The 21,524-nt window shown below is 41.3% G+C and overlaps 1 protein-coding gene across 2 annotated transcripts in view; it reads left to right on the top strand.

The window, feature by feature from the left end:
• Window positions 1–6,481: 6,481 nt before the first annotated feature.
• The window catches only part of gosr1 (golgi SNAP receptor complex member 1), a 260,165-nt gene continuing 245,122 nt past the window's right edge, over window positions 6,482–21,524 (top strand). Inside the window, exons 1-3 of one of the 2 annotated variants that reach the window (XM_084317512.1) lie at window positions 6,482–6,533; window positions 8,389–8,500; window positions 8,690–8,777. In XM_084317512.1, coding sequence (XP_084173638.1) covers window positions 6,500–6,533; window positions 8,389–8,500; window positions 8,690–8,777 — 234 coding nt within the window. In that variant the 5' untranslated portion in view covers window positions 6,482–6,499. The remainder of the gene's footprint in view (window positions 6,534–8,388; window positions 8,501–8,689; window positions 8,778–21,524) is intronic. The other variant, XM_084317513.1, reaches the window with a different exon arrangement.

Here is a 21,524-nt window from a genome sequence, read left to right on the forward strand (position 1 = left end):
AATTAACGTTAGCTCAACATGTACTTGTCTAGGTTAACGTAGCTATCGTTAGCTGCCAGCACTATAGTCAAAGGCCATTTGCGGTGAGCACGTGGATATTTTAATATGGTTCATAATGCGTGTCGTGCAGCCACTTTTTCCTCTGTGATGGTATAAAACTTGTGATTTGGGTTTCTGTTTTTGTCATTAGTACAACGCGTAACACAGCTCATTGGCATTGTGAAGGACTGAAGAAAATTCCGCCTGATTGTCTTTAATTTGCCATCCGTTTCTCCACTAAATGATGATGCAGGATACATATTATCTGCTGTACATGTAATCTACTGTTTAAATGTGTGTGTTTACAGTGTCTGCCCAGGCCAGGAGTGACAACATCCTCCCAACTGTAAAAAGTACGTGGTACTAATTGTCATGATGACTGAGCGCTACTCTGACTACAATAAGGCATCAAATATGCGAAGAAGGTCAAGGAATATAGTTGATCAACTTTTCCAATTGCACTCTGCAAATAGGCACACCTCTGAGGCGCCTGAACCTCCAGGTTATCAACTTCCTGATTTAGCAGAGGGACAGGGAGGACTTGATTTTGAACAAGAATTGATGTTTGTAATTTTGTTTTTAGCGCCTTTGAGGTGCTTTGGTACCATGAGGTGCAAGCATAGTCGTAGTACCCTTGAATGAGTGCTCCTGCCAGAGTCTTCAGGGTATTCTTGTTTACCAGTGAGGAGATCCGGTACAAGAATCGAGTTCGTTGGTTGACTTTTTTTATTACATTGGATGCCATTTTGTCACAGGAAGGATTTGCCTCTAGGATGGAACCCAGGTAGGTAATATCTTCTTTCCTTGTGACAATATTGTCACCCACTGTAACTGAGAAGCCGTCGGTCTTGCTGAGTTTGTTATTTGAACTGAAGAGAATGGACTCTGTTTTGCCCATGTGTAATGATAGTTTGTTATCAGCGAGCCATATGCAGATTTTGCCTAGTTCTGAGCTGAGGGTTTTTTCAACCTGCAACTTGTTCTTGTCAGAGACCAGCAGGGCTGAGTCATCCGCAAACAGGAACAAGTTGCAGTCACAAGCTGACGACATGTCATTTGCATAAATTAGGAACAGTAGCGGACCTAGTATGCTTCCTTGTGGAACACCACAGCTTACTGTGAGGGGGGGGGATAGGGTACCGTTTACCTCCACCATCTGCTCTCTCCCCTCCAGGTAGGATTGCGTTAGGTAGTTTGCAGGCTGTTAGACCCGGAAATGGGCAAAGACACAGCTCGTTACGCGATTGGGTGCACATGTCAGTGGCCAATCAGAGAGCGTCAGTCAGTGGCCAATCAGAGAGCGTCTCCGCAAAATGCGGCTACGGAAAAAAATAACGCATTCACGCCGGCGGGACGCGTGTATGCTTTCCCCAACGCAGTTGTGTTTCCGCGTTCCTGTTTTGCGCTCTGATTGGCCAGGTCATGTGACATGTGCGCCAATCGTGGGACAGCAAGTTCTGCGCCTATTTCCAGGTCTAACAGCCTGCAAACTACCTGGCGTTCTATCGCCATGCAGTGCTCTAAGACAAACTCTAACCTTAACCAATTTCGAAAGAGTGATTGATTGATTGATTGAAAAGTTTATTAACAGATTGCAGAATGGGTACAGTCAGTGGCGGACTGGCCATCGGGACGCCAGTGTGTGGGCCACTAATGTGGGCCGGTGTGTGGGCCAGTGTGTGGGCCAGTGTGTGGGCCAGTGTGTGAGTCGGTGTGTGGGCCACTAATGTGGGCCAGTGTGTGGGCCGGTGTGTGGGCCAGTGTGTGAGTCGGTGTGTGGGCCACTAATGTGGTCCAGTGTGTGGGCCGGTGTGTGGGCCACTAATGTGGGCCAGTGTGTGGGCCGGTGTGTGGGCCGTGGGCCGGTGTGGGCCGGTGTGTGGGCCAGTATGTGGGCCAGTGTGTGGGCCGGTGTGTGGGCCAGTGTGTGGGCCAGTGTGTGGGCCAGTGTGTGGGCCGGTGTGTGGGCCGGTGTAGTGTGTGGGCCGGTGTAGTGTGTGGGCCAGTGTGTGGGCCGTATGTGGGCCGGTGTGTGGGCCATTATGTGGGCCGGTGTGTGGGCCAGTGTGTGGGCCGGCAATAAAACAATAAACAAGTTGCATAAACTAAATCAGATTAAAAATGATCACAGTTCTGGTTTGCCTTAAGATGCAGTTTAAGATGGGTCTTGAACATGGAGTATGTAGGGCACTCTAATGACAACTGGTAGGCTATTCCAGTAGTTACCACCTTTAACAGAGAACAGGTTTGCAAAGGTAGTATACCGAAAAGGCACCTTACAGTCCCCTCTACTGATGGCCCTGGTGGTAATGCCAGTGTCTGCTTTCTGTTGGATGAACTCATTCAATGGGGGAGGGGCAATTCCATGCAGAACCTTGTACATGAAGCAAGTATATTTGAAAACTTGGAAATTCTCTAAACTTAGCATGTTATGTTTTTCTAAAACATTACAGTGATGAAATGAAATTGGTTTCCTATCAAATACTTTTATGGCTTTTTTGTAGAGTAATTCTATTGGTGTAAGAGTAGTGACATATGAAAGAGACCAGTTGATAAAACAGTACTCAATGTGTGATAAAATCATTGAATGCAGAAACATCCTTGCAGCATTAACTGGCAGGCAGGGCCTGATCTGCCTGAAGTTTTCTATGTTAAACTTGACTGTGTTTGTCACTTTCTTCACATGACTTTTTGAAGGTCAATGTAGAGTCCAATGTGACCCCAAGATACTTGAATTAATGTACAATGTCCAGCTCCGCCTCTCCCAGAAACACATTAGAGTGAGTGACCTCTACTGGTGACTTTGTGAACATCATACACACTGTTTTCTTGGTGTTAAGTGAAAGACATGCTTTTGTTAGCCAGTCTTGAATGAGACATGAGACATCAGTGAATGAGATTCACATTTCCTCCCAACCGCGAGTAGGCCTAGAAGCGCAGAAATGGAGAACGCAAAAAAAAGAAAGGGTGGAGCTGAAAAAGCTAGAATTAAAAAACTAAAATTGCTAGTAAAAGACGCAGAACAATGTTCTAAAATTACAGACATGTTTAGTAGAGGAAGGGCTGGCGTTAGAGTAGCTGCTGCTAATGATGATGAAGTTCAAGTGGAAGGAACCAACAGTAACATGACAGGTGGGTGCAGTAGCCTAGTGCATATTCTACTGTTGGTGTCTGCTGGTTCATGAGGGCTAGCTAGCCTATACTAGCTCTTGCAGTGATTTCAGTCATTCTATTACAAGACAATGTGCTTTCCATATTCCTGATTCCTTACAGCACGTGGACGTAAATAGTCGTGACTCGTGAAGTTTTTTCTCTGACTAAAAGTTTAGTTAGCAATGTTAGGACTAGTGCCCACCACAGCATCAGAAGCTAAAGTGCTAACCTAGAGAGCCAATCAGAACCTAGGACGGGCTGCAAATTAATCGGCTACTAATATTATAATAGTAAATACTAAAATAAAATACTATTATGTTCCCTTCCAAATTTTCATGTTGATATAATATTGGTAATCTAATTGATTGAATTGATTAGTTGCCATTTTACATGCTTAAATAAGATGTACCTTAGAATTCCCAACTGTTAGCCATGTTCTCGATCTGTATATGATTAGTCTCATCTACATGTTTGTAAATAACCACAGCTAACTAGCTTAAGCTAACAACTAGGTCAACTACTACCCCGTAGTTAAACAAATGTGATTGCAAATGTAGCAGCCTGAATATTCTACAAAGTATTCAGTAGTGCTAACTAACTGTTACTTTCCCTGTGTGTGTATAACGTGTGATTAACAGTGTTCCTTTGGATAGCTCGCCCAGTCTAACGACGAGGTGAGGTGCTACTCTTCTCCGGCTGCAGTATGGATTACTAGCAATAACATTGAGCCCTTTTTCCCTTTCTGGAGCGGTCCTTGAGTGGGACCAGTGGAGGTTGCCAGCAGGGGGCGGAGTGGCAGTGGTGGCAGGTGGAGCAGTGGAGAGAAGCAAGCAACGAGGAAGAGGGAGTTACCTGGAGGCAAAGGGAGCAGGAAGCTCTCTTCGGCATTGGACTTGGCCGTGAACAGTCGCAGCCACAACGGGCGTGTGCTTTGGAATAGCCCCGTTGAAGAAGTTAATGAAGGAGAGCCCCGTCGGAGCGAGCGGCGGGTGATGAGAAATACTTGTTAGTGACAGGTTATCCTAGAAGTATCAGCGATAGTGTGTGAGTAAGAGAAACCGAACCAAAGGACTAACGTCTAGAGCTAACGAGACTAACGTCTAACGTTATCGGGTTATAGTAGTTACTGTGTGCGGTATAGTAGTATGCTACTAACGGCTCTGTCTGACTTGAGTAGACTACCGGGCGCGCGGCGCTGAAGAGACCGGTGGTATAGCCAGCCACGTTGTGTTAGCAGTGTAACCGATATAGCAGGAGGGTGCGTCGAGACCCAAAGCTTAGCTGTGTTTAGGGTAGTCACAGTATTAGGTTGCACGACAGAAGCAAGCCAGCAACAGCAGCGGTGGACGTTTCCCAGACGGTACAGAGGACGCCTCTCCCCACCAGCAGAGGACGCCATACAGCACGCTCCTCCAGCTAACCACTGCCTGCTGTCCGCCCAGCCTGCTGGCTGTGCTCGCGGGATCGCCGACGCCATCTTGTCACCCGGACGAGCGGTGACAAGAGTGGGTCCGCCATCTTGGCTAAGTACTAACAGTACCACGTGTATCAACAGCAACGTCCATTGAAGTGAACGCTAACAACCAGTGTCTAAGGGGTACCCCGAACAATTTAAGCCGGCTTAGGTTAGGTTTTCTTTTGGTAACGTGAGCTGTGGTGTTCCACAAGGAAGCATACTAGGACCGCTACTGTTCCTAATTTATGCAAATGACATGTCGTCAGCTTGTGACTGCAACTTGTTCCTGTTTGCGGACGACTCAGCCCTGCTGGTCTCTGACAAGAACAAGTTACAGGTTGAAAAAACCCTCAGCTCGGAACTAGGCAGAATCTGCATATGGCTCGCTGATAACAAACTATCATTACACATGGGCAAAACAGAGTCCATTCTCTTCGGTTCAAATAACAAACTCAGCAAGACCGACGGCTTCTCAGTTACAGTGGGTGACAATATTGTCACAAGGAAAGATGAAATTACCTACCTGGGTTCCATCCTAGAGGCTAATCTCTCCTGTGACAAAATGGCATCCAATGTAATAAAAAAAGTCAACCAACGAACTCGATTCTTGTACCGGATCTCCTCTCTGGTAAACAAGAATACCCTGAAGACTCTGGCAGGAGCACTCATTCAGGGGTACTACGACTATGCTTGCACCTCATGGTACCAAAGCACCTCAAAGGCGCTAAAAACAAAATTACAAACATCTCAAAACAAACTGGTCAGACTACTGCTTGACCTTACTCCTAGAACCCACCTCACCCCTGCCCACTTTGACAACCTAGGATGGCTTAGAGTAGACGACAGAGTACAGCAACTTGCAATGGGCCTGGTCTACAAGATACACTACACGACCAAGGTACCCATGTACATGTCAAAATACTTCCCAAAGGTCAGTGAATACCACGATCACAACACCAGAGGGAGCTCCACAAATCATGTTAAACCCAGATTCGGCTCAAATAAGGGACTAAACACGTTTCGCAATTATGCCACATCAATGTGGAACGCCCTACCCAAAGCTGTAAAGGAATGTGGATCACTACCCACTTTCAAAACCTCTCTCAAGGGACACCTACGGGAGACTGCAATTCAACACTGGCCCCTGTAAATATCCTAACCCAACCCCCTCCAATGTACAGTCATTTACCTAGTATGGTTTTGTCAATAGTCCAATGTACAATTTTGTTTGTTTGTACAGTGTCTCCCCCCCCCCCCCCCCCTCAATGTACAGTTTTACTTGTTTATACAGTGTGCCCCCAACCACCTCCAATGTAAATTACCCAGTATGGTTGTCAATATCCCAATGTACCCAACCCCCCCCACCCAACCTCCTCCAATGTACAGTTTCTACGTCAAATGTATATACTCCCTTTTCTTGACTCCTTCTGTATCACAAACAGTACTGTATTTGCAAATCTGGTATGTCATAAATGTATAGATGTAGCAGTACTGACTATCTGTATGTCATGTATGTCATATATGTCCTGATGAATTGAAAATGGGGGACCCTGATGTAAACAAGACGAAAGTCTTTCTCTGGTCTGCATCCCCTTAACAATTGTGTGTATTGAGCTGTACTGTATTGTACCCATTCTGCAATCTGTTAATAAAGTTTTCAATCAATCAATCAAACCTTAACCAATTTCGAAAGGGCGCCTAAGCTTAACCAGTGTAGAAACTTGCGGTCCCACGATTGGCGCACATGTCACATGACCAGAAACGCGTGGGCCAATCAGAGACGCGGAAACACAACTGCGTTGGGGAAAGCATACAGGCCACCGGGACTCGTGACGTCGCTAGACAACAAAGATGGCAGGAGGAGGAAGCAGCAACTATTGGGAAGGTAAGGTGGCATAATGTCTGGATAACTGGCGCTGTACAACCTGACAGCAGTCATTCGTGAAGGATTAGCACTCGGTGTCTAGAAGTCGTCGGTGTCGAGACAATAGAACTGACGAACATGGTTGTTTTTTGAAGCCATACGACTCTCCGTAACAAATCGCTAGCTAGATAGCTAGCTGTCAAGCTAACGATAGCTAGCTATGCGCGTTGCTGTAGGAACTAGGTTGGAGTCCAGGAACCAGGAGTTGCTTCACTGTGTTAATGCAGACAATGGTAATTTAGATGATAAGAAGGGAGATTAGGCTCTGCGATTAACTACACCCTTTACAATCCATTCATATACTAACCGTGGCACGTTATGTAGCATAATATGCTACTATGTCTATACTACTACCTACTATGGTAATGTGTCTATACTAGTAATACCAGGCATTACCTACTATGGTAATATACTACTATCTACTATGGTAATATGTCTATACTACAACCTACTATGGTAATATATCTATACTAGTCTACTACCTACTATGGCAATATGTCTATACTACTATACTATGCTACTATATCTAGTTTCAAGTTTCTTTATTAGTTGTCATACAGAAGTACAGAATACTTTTATACAAAATGCTTCTTTCTGTTACGCTCCAGGGACTGTGCTAGACAAAAATAGATAAGTATAAAATAAGTATAGCAAGTATAAAATAGGAGTCAAGTACATAGACAAAAGTGTTCAGTATATGTACAATGCAGAGTAGAAGTAACTGAGTTACGATACAATATACTATACAGTACAAAGCAGAAATGGGATGAGGTACAATTTACAGTAAGGTGTAATGAGGTATGGGTTGTAGTGCAAATTCTTTACCAATAAATATAAAGTGTGTTTAGGTGTTCTAAAGTGGGTAAAAGTGGGTGCTGCAGTGAGTTGTTTGTTTAAAGTGAGTGTGTGTGTGCTGTGAGTGCATTTGATGGTTGTTGCATAGTGTTATTGTCATTTAGCATTCTGATGGCCTGAGGAGCATCTACTATGCTACTATGTACTATGCTACTATGTCTATACTACTATGTCTATACTATCTACTATGTCTATACTATTATCTACTATGTACTATGTCTATACTATACATACTACTACCTACCTACTATGTCTGTACTACTATCTACTATGTGCTCTGCTACCATACTATAAGATAATATATTCCTTTATCGATCCCCTTGGGTAAATTCATACCTACTACTATACTATACTACTAATGCTAATATGTCTAACGTCGTCTATACTACAATGCACTCAGAGTGAAGCACTCAAGTTTGACACTATTTGACAAACAATAATACCACTTACCCTTAGCTGCCAGAGGTGTACCCCTCCTGCTGACAATTTGTAAGTCGCTTTGGATAAAAGTGTCAGCTAAATGACAAAATGTAAGCTAGATGTAAGCTATTAGGCCTACTATATCTGGCCAGCTACTGTTTCAAACTAACTAGCAAGTTAATGACTAAAATAAAAATAAATAACTAAAATAAACAATATAACATTTAGGTCCAGAGCTCATGTTGTGTGTGTGTGTGTGTGTGTGTGTGTGTGTGTGTGTGTGTGTGTGTGTGTGTGTGTGTGTGTGTGTGTGTGTGTGTGTGTGTGTGTGTGTGTGTGTGTGTGTGTGTGTGTGTGTGTGTGTGTGTGTGTGTGTGTGTGTGTGTGTGTGTGTGTGTGTGTGTGTGTGTGTGTGTGTGTGTGTGTGTGTGTGTGTGTGTGTGTGTGTGTGTGTGTGTGTGTGTGTGTGTGTGTGTGTGTGTGTGTGTGTGTGTGTGTGTGTGTGTGTGTGTGTGTGTGTGTGTGTGTGTGTGTGTGTCAGATCTGCGGAAGCAGGCCAGGCAGCTCGAGAATGAGTTGGACTTGAAGCTGGTCTCCTTCAGTAAGCTGTGTACTAGCTATAGCAGCTCCAGGGATGGACGTCACGGAGAAACGTAAGACCAGCCATGGTGTCTGTCTGTCTCTGTCTGTCTCTCTAATACTTTTGGATCCATATTTCAAGTTCATTACTTGGAATTGGTATGAGACTATGAGTACATCCCTAGCGGAAGCCATATCTGCTCCGACACGCTCACATTATCCTGTCTGTCTCTCTCTCTCTCTGTGTGTGTGTGCTCCTCCAGGTCTGACACCACCCCCTTGCTCAACAACTCCACCCAGGACAGGATGTTTGACACCATGTCAGTGGAGATCGAACAGCTTCTGGCTAAAGTAAGACACTTCTTCTTGTGAGTTTCTGGCCTCCGCACTTAAGCCAGTTTAGCAGAATATAGCCCTGCCTATTAAGCCTGAGATGTCCCTTGGCCATCGAGGTGGGGTGTTTATCTGACAGGTAGATGTTTCACTTCCTGTGCATGAGTTCTCAGGTTCCAACCAGGTGTGTTACAGAGTTCTAGACTATCTAGACTAGTGATCATAATAATCATAACTACGGTACCTACCTCATACTATAATCTAGCCATAATAACTGTATGATAGCATGTACAATAGTGCTGTATATACTGTATATATACATTTATATATTTATATTTACCGCATATACAGTGCATCCGGAAAGTATTCATACCCCTTCACTTTTTCCACATTTTGTTATGTTACAGCCTTATTCCAAAATGGATTAAATAAATGTTTCCCTGAAACTTCTACACACAATACCCCATAATGACTAAATGAAAAAAGATTTTTAGAATTTTTTGCAAATGTATTAAAAATTAAAAGATTTAATATTACATGTACATAAGTATTCACACCCTTTGCTATGACACTCAAAATTTAGCTCAGCTCCATCCTGTTTCCTCTGATCATCCTTGAGATGTTTCTACAACGTGATTGGAGTCCACCTGTGGTAAATTCAATTGATTGGGCATAATTTGTGAAGGCACACAACCCGTCTATATAAGGTCCCACAGTTGACAGACAGTGCAGGTCAGAGCACAAACCAAGCCATGAAGTCCAATGAATGGTCTGTAGACCTCCGAGACAGGATTGTATCGAGGCACAGATCTGGGGAAGGGTACAAAAAATGGCTGCAGCATTGAAGGTGCCAACGAGCAAATGGAAGAAGTTTGGAACCACCAGGACTCTTCCTAGAGCTGGCTGCCCGGCCAAACTGAGCCATCGGGGGAGAAGGGCCTTGGTCAGGGAGGTGACCAAGAACCCGATGGTCACTCTGACAGAGCTCCAGTGTTCCTCCGTGGAGATGGGAGAACCTTCCAGAAGGACAACCATCTCTGCAGCACTCCACCAATCAGGCCTTTATGGTAGAGTGGCCAGACGGAAGCCACTCCTCAGTAAAAGGCATATGACAGCCCGCATGGAGTTTGCCAAAAGACACCTAAAGGACTCTCAGATGTTTTTCAGCGGCAGGAACTAGGAGACTAGTCAGGATCAAGGGAAAGATGAATGCAGCAATGTACAGAGAGATCCTTGATGAAAACCTCTTCCAGAGTGCTCTGGACCTCAGACTGGGGCGAAGGTTCACCTTCCAACAGGACAATGACTCTAAGCACACAGCCAGGATAACAAAGGAGTGGCTTCGGGACAAGTCTGTGAATGTCCTTGAGTGTCCCAGCCAGAGCCCAGACTTGAACCCAATTGAACATCTCTGGAAAGATCTGAAAATTCGCTGTGCACCGACGCTCCCCATCCAACCTGATGGAGCTTGAGACAATCTGCAAAGAAGAATGGGAGAAACTGCCCAAAAATAGGTGTGCCAAACTTGTAGCATCATACTCAAGAAGACTTGAGGCTGTAATTGCTGCCAAAGGTGCTTCAACAAAGTATTGAGTAAAGGGTGTGAATACTTATGTACTGTCTATACTTATACTCTATATCTGTTTATTCTTTAATTTTTTTTATACATTTGCAAACAATTCTAAAAAAAACGTTTTCACTTTGTCATTATTGGGTATTGTGTGTAGAATTCTGAGAAAAAAAAAACGATTTAATCCATTTTGGAATAAGGCTGTAACATAACAAAATGTGGAAAAAGTGAAGGGGTATGAATACTTTCCGGATGCAATGTATATACTGTATATATATCCATATCTGTTTGAATATACCTGCATATAATCCTTCTATATACCTGCACATAACCCATATAACTCTGTAGGATAGCATGTACAATAAATAATGCTGTGTTGTATATACCGTATATATATATATATGTATTCTTAACGTATATATATCCACATCTGTTTGTACATACCTGCATATAATAATTTGTACATAACTGTAGATAATATCCCATCCTGAGCCACAATCACCTTGCGCATTGAGGAGAGCTACACCGATGTAAAGTTAGGAGTTTCTCGCTAACGTTACCGGTGCTCGCAGTTGCATTCACGACAGACAGCTGGACTGCCCTGAGACCGAAAGCTATACGTTACCGTCATTTGCTACTACATCACGAGGACTGGCGAGTCACCACTGCGGTGTTGCTAACTAACGTTAGACGTTTACCGGGTAAATATGGTAAATATGGCTGACCACCTCGCGTAACAGTTAAAAGAAGCCATTCCCCATCCCTGGATACAAATCCGAGTGACTGGTGGAAAGTCAATGCGGGGAGATTCCCCAGGCTGGCAAAGCTGGCACGCCAGTACCTCTATATGTTTTTGGACTGATTGTGATGCAGGCTGCATGCTCCCGTAGGGCTGGGCGATATGGAAAAAAATCATATCGCGATAACGATATGATAATGTTATCATATTTCTCGATATCGATAATTATCGAATTGTTATAAGTATTAAAAAAAAAAAAAAAAAAAAAACATATATATATATTTTTTTTAACAACAGATGTATGTTTATTTTGCAGCAATTCTTTGTCATTGCCACCATCTTTAGTGTTACATCCCCTCACACTCCAGTTCTCAGGCTGCAGCTGGTTTAAAAGCTAAAGTAAACCGGCTTCTCTGCTGGCTGTGGCTCCAGGGGAGTTGAACAGTTCTGGCTCTGCTAGTTTATTTTCGATCTTTTGGCGCTTTGTTGGTGGACAAACCACCGTGACTCGTGACTGGAGTCTAGCTCTGCTAGCACACATAGCCTACTGTGTACAGACGGTTTCAAACTGTATTTTAACTTAGAAAGCAAACAAAATAAATGGACAAGAGAAAAATAAATCTCAATTTGGTCAGTATTGTCATTTGGACAAGCAAAGCCATTACTTTAAGTTGCAGGCAAGAAAGACAAGTCTGTCCACTGTCTCTGGTTTTAAAACTGCCCTGTTGCAGGTCACAAAAAAAAAAAAAAAAAACGATTGACCTTCACTACGCTTAGAACACCTCGGCGAGGCACCTCGGTATTCTAAACTCCGTGTCTGTCAATTATTTTGCGACAATGACCTCGTAGCTATACATTATCCCTTACATATCAACCGATACCGATATATGCAGGGTTCCCCCCCCCCCCAAAAACGGAATAATTTCAGGTAATTAACATTACATATCTCTTGTTGTGGAATTAACACAACATTATGCATACTATATTTAAAAAAAAAAAAAAAAAAATCTATTTTTTAATTTCGATATTCGATATCGATTATTAAAATATATCGCGATATTTATCGTTATCGTTATATCGCCCAGCCCTATGCTCCCGACTGACCATGTTGATATGCTGGCATCGGGACCATGCATGTGAGTCAGTCTGAGACAGGCTATTTATGTTCTATGTAGGCTATCTTGTTGCAAAATAATAATAATAATAGCCTCATTAACGCATTCACTGCCAACAATGAGTATACTCGTTATTGGGCGCCAATCGTTGAACGCCAACAACGAGTATACTCGTTATTTGATCGTTATTTATTTTATTCGATATTTCTATTCATTACAGGCACACAGACTCGGGGTTAACATGGGGAATCAGCCTGAGAATGTAAAAGTGCAATAACGGCCGCATCCCTCTAGACGGCGGTACCGAGCACCCTTTGTACTAGGGGTGGACGGTATGGTCTAAAATTTATATCACGGTATAATTTGAAGCATAGACGGTAACGGTATATATCACGGTATCAGTGTTTCCGTTAGAATCATTTTTTTTGCCTGATAGGCAGGCTATATAAAGAATGACATCCTCAAGGCATGTAGATTTATAATATTTTAACTTAAAACTAGGCTACTTTTGCGTATAAAGTCATTATATTCCAAATAAAATAAGTCCCGAGTCCGTGCTGCTCCCATTGCAAACAGCCGGGCTGGATGCTGGATTTTGCTAGAAGCATATGTAGCTGCAGAGCCGCAGAGCCAGCGGCGCTTTCAGGTCTGGTCACAGCTTTCAGCCGTTGGGTGGGGGGGCGCTGTTGAGCAGACCTGACCTGAAAGCACCGCTGGCTCTGCGGCTCTGCAGCTGCATGCTATTCGCAAATCCACTGCTGCCGCCGTCCTCCCGGCTCCCGCTGCAGCCGTAGTTATCATAACACTACACGCATATCATAATGTTTACAGCAAACTGTAGTTGATCACCAGGTATGTTTTATTAAGGCGAGACACCCCAGGTGAATAGGCAAATATACTTTTTTTGTTGATTTTGAGATTTTGTTATATTTTGCTTCCTAAACATGTCTTCTATGAAACTAGTGACAATAAAACGTCAATAACACACATTTAGTTGTTTATTTTACTTCATTTTGCCTTATTGCATCCATAAATGTGCACATATTTAATGAGGAAGTGCCTCATTTGCATATATAAACATAAAATTCAGAAAACGTGCAATATATTTTTTCTTAGTTTATATGTACATAACAAACTGGGAAAGTTTCATAGTGATATCTATTCAAATATTTTTTGCCTATTAGGGGGTACTACACTGTACTACACTGTTGGTAGCCTGTGTGTAGTTCTGTTCAGTTCAATAACATCATTATTATTATTATTCAGTTATCAGGCATGTGTTTAGGTTGTCTATTACTAATGGTTTGATTAGGTATTGTGATTGTAAATATCTGTTTAAAAAAAAAAGTATGGCATTTTACAATACAGAACTTTGAAGGCGTTTTCCCAAAAATGAGTTTTAAGAGTTTTTCCTCATACTCTGAGCCAGAAATTTGATTTGATTTGATTTTATTAGGGATCCCCATTAGCTGGTGCGATAGCAACCAGCTAGTCTTCCTGGGGTCCACACACAAAAAAACACAAAAACAATCACCATTGCAAAAAAACAAAATTATTAAAAGTCAGTACACACAATGCATAATGAACCTACTGTAACAATTAATATAGCTAAAATTACATTAGTGTAAAACAATCTATTTTCAACGTTAAGCCAAGAGAGGCGGGCATGCATACGGCTCACATTAGACCTTAGTGAGCAGCCCAGTACCAACCGTGCTGCCCTGTTCTGGACCACCTGGAGCTTCCTGAGGTCACCACTGGCAGCAGATGACCACATCGCAGAGCAATAGTCAAGATGACATAAAACTAAACTTTGCACTATCTGACATAAAAGGGGACGGGCAACAAAAGAAGCACATTTCCTGGAAATACCAATTGCTCTTCCCATTTTTAAAACAATATAATTAATATGCTGAGACCAAGACAGAGTGCAATCCAGCATCACTCCAAGGAGTTTAGTACTTTCAACTTGTTGAACTGCTGAATTACACAAGTTTAAATTAAGCTTTGGATTTGTAGATAACCTGTGCCTTGTTCCCAGCACAATACATTTAGTCTTGGAGATATTAAGGACAAGTCTATTACATACTACCCAGTCATGCACAACTTTAAGTTCTCTACTCAAAACTTCATTAATTACATTGCATGATGGTGCCGCGTAATACAATGTTGAATCATCTGCATAAAGAACTGTTGTAGCACATTTGGTAGCCCAAGATAGGTCATTCGTAAATACAGAGAAGAGCAAAGGTCCTAGGCAACTTCCTTGCGGCACGCCACACTCTAGACCTCTGCTACTGGACAGGCTGCCATTTAGATACACCTTCTGTGATCTAGAGGACAAATAACTTAGTATCCACTTTAAAGCAGAAGAGTTAAAACCATAACATTTAAGTTTATCAACCAGTAGAGAATGGTCCAGCACATCAAATGCAGCACTAAAATCTAACAGCACAGCTCCCACCAACATAGAGTTATCTATAGCTTTAAGCCAGTCATCAGTCATCTGTATCAAGGCAGTAGAAGTAGAGTGACCAGCTCTATAGACATGTTGAGAATCTGTTGCAAGCTTGTTTGAAACAAAATACTCTTGAATTTGTGAATGCACCAACTTTTCCATGATTTTGCTCAAGACAGGTAAAATACTTATAGGTCTAGAATTTCCCTCATTAAAAGCAGATTTGGTATCCTTAGGTAAAGGAAAAACCTTAGCCTCCTTCCACATCTTTGGAAATAGACCCACATCCAAACATCTATTCATAATATGACATATAGGAGATGCTATAATACCAGCAGTCATTCTCAGCACTTTACTATCCAGGTTATCTAGGCCTGCTAACTTACTATCAGGAAGAGAGCGGAGTAACCGCTCCACCTCACTGACTTCAGCCTGATGAAATTCAAATTCACACATTTTGTCTTTCATTATAATATACTTAATACAGTCATTTGTTTTCAGGTTGTTTGACATATTCATAGCATGCCTTAGTTTAGATACTTTACCCACATAATATTCATTAAAATGATTTGCAATCTCACCTGGTTTCGTGAGAACAAATCCATTTGATTCCACTAAGGGTGTGCACACAGTTGTCTTTCGACCCATCATTTCATTAAAAACATTCCATATTTGTTTGCTATCATTTCTCGCATCATATAACCTTTGTTTAAAATAGTCCCTTTTTTTTTTTACCTTGTTTAGTTTTGTCACCTGATTGCGTAAAGCACAGTATTTATGCCTGTCATCAATTGAACCAGAACTAACTGAGGCTTTTTTGGCCATGTCTCTCTCTTTCATTAGGGTCCTGAGACTGCTGTCAAGCCATGGGGCAGATCTATTTTTGACCGTGAATTTTTTTAAAGGAGCATACTTGTTTACAACACTCATATATCTTGACATAAATAAATCCAGGGCAGCTTCAGGGTCATCCTCACTACACACCATGTTCCAGAAATCTCCACTTCAGTAGCACTCACATACACCAAACCTTCCAGTTCTATTCATATCTATGTTCTGAAGGTATTTACAGAAGGGTTTGTTGATATCGCATTCATACCCTGATTTATATCACATTTTATTCCTAAAAACATGGCGAAATATGGAATTTTACCATAAAAATGGACTCAATGGAGTATTTTCTGATTTATGGAGTGATAAAAAGAGATATCCAAAATCTCCTCTGTAATAACCTTTGGCTCTAATATGTCAACAAAATGAAACTATAATTTTGAAAATGGCTTTATCCAATGTTCAGATTTCTGTCCTGGAATTATATGCAAATTAGTGCATATTTAAGTAGATCATGCCTCATTTGCATATTTAAACATACAATTTCAGAACACTTGTAATACAAAAAAGTATTGTCTTAATATAAGTAATCAACCGGGGAAGTTTCATTGTGATATCTATTAGTTAAATGTTTTACCCTATTCACCTGTAGTGTCTCGCCTTAACGTAGAATAATTCATATAAGAAAAACGATAGGGACATCTCTTACCTTTCTCCACTGGTTAAAAATGCCAGGAACTGAAATTGAAACTTGCTGTGCGCCGTGGTGATATGTGTTTATTATGAAATGACAATTGCGTGTTGACACGCCCACTGCGCGAAGCCTCCTAAATAACTTTTTCCAGTTTGCACATATCTATTATCTATGACTAATTCTATCTATTTTTAGGGGCAAATGCGATTGAAATAGTCGCGCTGTGGTTACATGACGTCATTGCTATTTTAGAGCTACTCTACCGGTTACACGGTATAGTCAAAATCCATACCGTAGAGCAAATTAATACCGTTTATACCGTATACCGTTTATACCGTCCACCCCTACTTTGTACCCTTCTATCTTCGCCTGTGGGACGGCCAAACGTCTCCGGTTTCATGTTTCCTTGTCGGGCGAGGGCAGCCGTTCTGCCGGTTCCATTGAAGCATGTCAAATATTCCCGATCCATATGTTGTGGTGGATTATGCCGTGGGCCAAATGGACATTGGATGTACCAGATGGCGATCAAACAATTGCAATATTATTTTTGGAATACTCCCGATCACAGGTAAGAATGATCTGACATACATTTTAGTTTGATCCTGCAATGCTTTTACACTGATCGGGCTGATAACCGTTTTTAGTGTTCAATACGAATGCTGTTACTGACAATCAAATAATCAGAAACTACCCCCCCCCCCCCTTTTCATGCATTCATGATGGAACATAATACCTATGATATAGATTTGATTTCGGGATAATACATACCTGTCAACCATCCCATTTTCCCGGGATTGTACTGTATTTCAACCTTCCTTCCCGCCGTCATCACGTTAAAATATTTTCCCGTATTTTTCCAGTTTTTTTACCTTTTTTAAATGTTTACAAAATGGCTGCAATTACCCCTCGGTGACGACAGGTGGCAGCAGTGTAGATTAGAATGTTAGCACAGGAAGTCAGACCGGAAGACTGTTGCGACCCGAAGAAGAACAGCGACCGGCTAAAGGAGGGGTTTAGCGCGAAATGTATTACATTGTAATTACTTTGGAACTCCCTCCCCCCCGACATCAGGAACATTGACTCCATCATCCCATTCAAAACCCACCTCAAAACCCACCTGTTTAGGCAGGCATATGTATGATTTTATTTTATTTTTTAAATGTATTGTGACTGTTAATTAACTGTTTTTAAAATTGTTGTACGGCGACCTTGAGTGTCTTGAAAGGCGCCTTATAAATAAAATGCATTATTATTATTTCAGTACATTCTACAACTACCTACCTACAAAAGGCAGAGAAGCGATACTGGCAAAGTGGGGTTGTTCCCTGAGAGCTCACTCTCGCAGTGGTTTCTCAGTGTATAATGTATGGTGCTCTCCCTCAACATGCGAGTAGGGTGAGACAACACCATTCTTTATTCCAAATAATACCCTACTTTATACTATATTATTGTCATTAGTTTAATTTAAAGTCAGTCTTTACATTGGCACTGCTTTAACGGTGCATTTACCCATAATCCATTGCTGTATTAGTTGTGCCAGTATAACTTTTGTAAAGTAATGAAGAGCAAATGTAAAGTTAATCAATACACAATGAAACAATATCTTTATCTTTATCTAGAATTTCACTTTATATTACAGCAGTATCCGTTTTTAACATTACAATTAGTGTCTGACACTATTAGACACATGTTAAAAGTCAAAGTCAACTTTGTCATTTTCCAATTAGTGCAAGACATACAGAAAAATTCAATTATGTGCCCCCCTTCCCACGGTGTATATAGAAAGAGACAATAAACACAAAAGTAACATAGGACTGATTGATTGGTTGAAAACTTTATTAACAGATTGCAGAATGGGTACAGTACAGTACAGCTCGATACATACAATTGTTAAGGGGATGCAGACCAGAGAAAGACTTTCGTCTTGTTTACATCAGGGTCCCCCAGGACACAATATACAGGCAAGAAATGGCAACGTCTATAGTGGAATTGACGTGTAGGGCTTTAACTCAGCATTTCATGAATTACCCTAGACTGCTCTAAAACCATACTTATATTCACCACGGTATAACACGGGAACGTATGGATGGAAACATTTATTCTTTTTCACATATTGAAAAAAAATCGTCAGGTAAAACACAGAACTGTGATTGTTAGAAAAACACGATCGAGCAAACACGTATTATTACGTGGTTGGCGCTGAATGAGTTAAGTGTGGGGTCCCCAAAAAAAATCCTAAATAAAATGGGGTCACGGTATATAAAAGTTTGAGAACCCCTGGTATATACCATGTACATATGTGCCTTCACAAAATCATCCCGGGGGGGGGGCGTTTCAACTAGAAACTGTGATCGTGTTTGTCGAGCATGTTTTACGTCCGGTAAAACACAAAACTGTGATCGTTACAAAAACATGTTTCAGGTTCGGTAAAATAGACATAGAATATACCTTACCATAGCCAGAAGGTATTCCAAAAAGAATAATTCCAAGTGATCGCATCGCGATTGCGATGCGATCGTGTATATCTATACTCGTTTATATGGGAAATAGGCTTCAGGCAACTCCGAGGAGGAGGAGCCCTTGCAAAAAAAAAATAAGGAAAAAGTGTATCCACACCAAGCCATTCCAGTTCAAAAGGTAGGTGATACTGCCACCTGGTGAGATTCGATCGTCATTGCAATTCCAACGTAGGTAGATGAATCGGGGACACCTAGAGAGCTCCGGCTGACCGTATAGAACGGGGATCAAAGGAAGAGATCAAAGTTGGCGCTCAACGCATGGCGAGATAACCCGACTTTACTCGGGTATGGTGCAGAATTATGCACGTAATCTGTTATTTAGTTGGGCCTATTGGAAATGTTCATCGATATAAGTAGATTTTTCGTTTTGGTTTATTTATTAAGTTCATATAAACCGTGTTTAGAACATTGTTGAGTTTGTTAAATACACGCTTTTGATTTTTTTAACCTTAACGTTCCGATGGCCTGCCATTGTTTGACGGCGTCCCACTCGTTAGTACAGTTGGTTGTTTTCAGTGTTTTATGCGCATAATCTGTTATTTAGTTACACCTATTGGACATAAGTAGATTTTTCATTTTAGTTTATTTATTAAGTTAATATAAAACCGTGTTTAGAACCTTTTTGAATTTGTTAAATACATGCTTTTGGTTTTTTTAAGTGGCGAGTAGGGATGCTCGATATTGGCTTTTTTACCGATACCTATATACCGATATTGTCCAACTCTTAATTTCAGATAACGATATCAACCGTTATTACATGGCGTTTTAACATTCGCCGAAATGCTTGATTGTGATTGGTCAATAGCGCTCGGCAGAGGTCCGTTATTACTCGATAACGGACCTCTGCCGAGCAATAATGACCGCTGTTCACAGCTGCAGCAATCAAGCCCACTGACACTGACACATACTGCATCAGTGCAATCAGACACACCTGCCGGCGATAGTAATAATGACAGCGGAGTCACACAACAACTGCGTCTGCATTTGATCTCGTCTTGTCGATGGTGTAAAATGAATTAGGTATATTGTTAGTAAGTTAGCCATGTAATAAGCGGGATAATGTATAGCCTATACTAGGGCTGGGCGATATGGAAAAAAATCATATCGCGATAACGATATGATAATGTTATCATATTTCTCGATATCGATAATTATCGAATTGTTATAAGTATAAAAAAAAATATATATATATATATATTTTTTAACAACAGATGTATGTTTATTTTGCAGCAATTCTTTGTCATTGCCGCCATCTTTAGTGTTACATCCCCTCACACTCCAGTTCTCAGGCTGCAGCTGGTTTAAAAGCAAAAGTAAACCGGCTTCTCTGCTGGCTGTGGCTCCAGGGGAGTTGAACAGTTCTGGCTCTGCTAGTTTATTTTCGATCTTTTGGCGCTTTTTTGGTGGACAAACCACCGCACATGTGACTCGTGACTGGAGTCTAGTTCTGCTAGCACACATAGCCTACTGTGTACAGGCGGTTTCAAACTGTATTTTAAATTAGAAAGCAAACAAAATAAATGGACAAGAGAAAAATAAATCTCAATTTGGTCAGTATTGTCATTTGGACAAGCAAAGCCATTACTTTAAGTTGCAGGCAAGAAAGACAAGTCTGTCCACTGTCTCTGGTTTTAAAACTGCCCTGTTGCAGGTCACAAAAAAAAAAAAAAAAAACGATTGACCTTCACTACGCTTAGAACACCTCGGCGAGGCGCCTCGGTATTCTAAACTCCGTGTCTGTCAATTATTTTGCGACAATGACCTCGTAGCCTTACATATCAACCGATACCGATATATGCAGGGTTTCCCCCCCCCAAAAACGGAATAATTTCAGGTAATTAACATTACATATCTCTTGTTGTGGAATTAACACAACATTATGCATACTTTTGACAATAAATAAAATCTGAATTTGTTCTTACTTGCTTGCCTGGGTAAATAAAGGTTATAGAAATGTTAAAAAAATATATATATATATATATTCTTTTTTTTTTTTTAAACTGATACCGATATTTTCCGATATCACATTTTAATGCCAATATCTGCCGATAATATCGGTAGGCCGATAATATCGGACATCCCTAGTGGCGAGTGACTTCTTTTCTTTTTGGCCACATATGCCAGCTTAAAGTCGATACAAATGTGTTTTAATATGTCTAGGCCTCTACATTTCTATGTTTCATATGCCATGCAATGTTCCGAGAATGCAATATGTCGCTGCTGCAGAAATAAACCTTTTGATTGAGGAAACAAATACATTTGTGCTTACAATTTGCAACCTTACTATGTATGAAAGAGACACAAAGACAGTATATAAATTATTGTGGATATGATATAGATATGATATAGTTATGATCCTATCAGATGTGTATAATTTACCTACAGTACTCGCACAAACTAAAAAAATTTACATTTTTAAATGTATATAATATTTTTTTTGGGTCATGCATCTGTCACTACAGGTGTGTTTGTGACTGTTGTCTTGCTGAGTTAGAGTTGCCTACAGTGGACTGCAGTGCTACAGTATATAGCTGTTCCCCGTAGTCCCGTGGATCGTGGCCACAGTTTACATTTCTTGCATAAGCAACTTGTTCACGAAAAGTATACCGATATGTAGGTACATTACTTGCTACTTCAATTATCTTTTGTTAAAAACGTAAGAGATTCTTATAAAAACGGACCTTCTTTAGTCTTCTTAGGTGATTGGCAGTCGCACAGAAGCCATTGGACCTCATTCACCAACATTGTCTTAAGTTTTCTCTTACAACAACCTCCTTGGAAGGTCTTAAGAGAAAGCCGACGACAATTACCCCCGGATTCACCAAAAAGTGGAGAGGTT

The sequence above is a fragment of the Notolepis coatsorum genome (assembly GCF_963971535.1).
Source record: "Notolepis coatsorum genome assembly, chromosome: 1".
NCBI lineage: Eukaryota > Metazoa > Chordata > Actinopteri > Aulopiformes > Paralepididae > Notolepis > Notolepis coatsorum.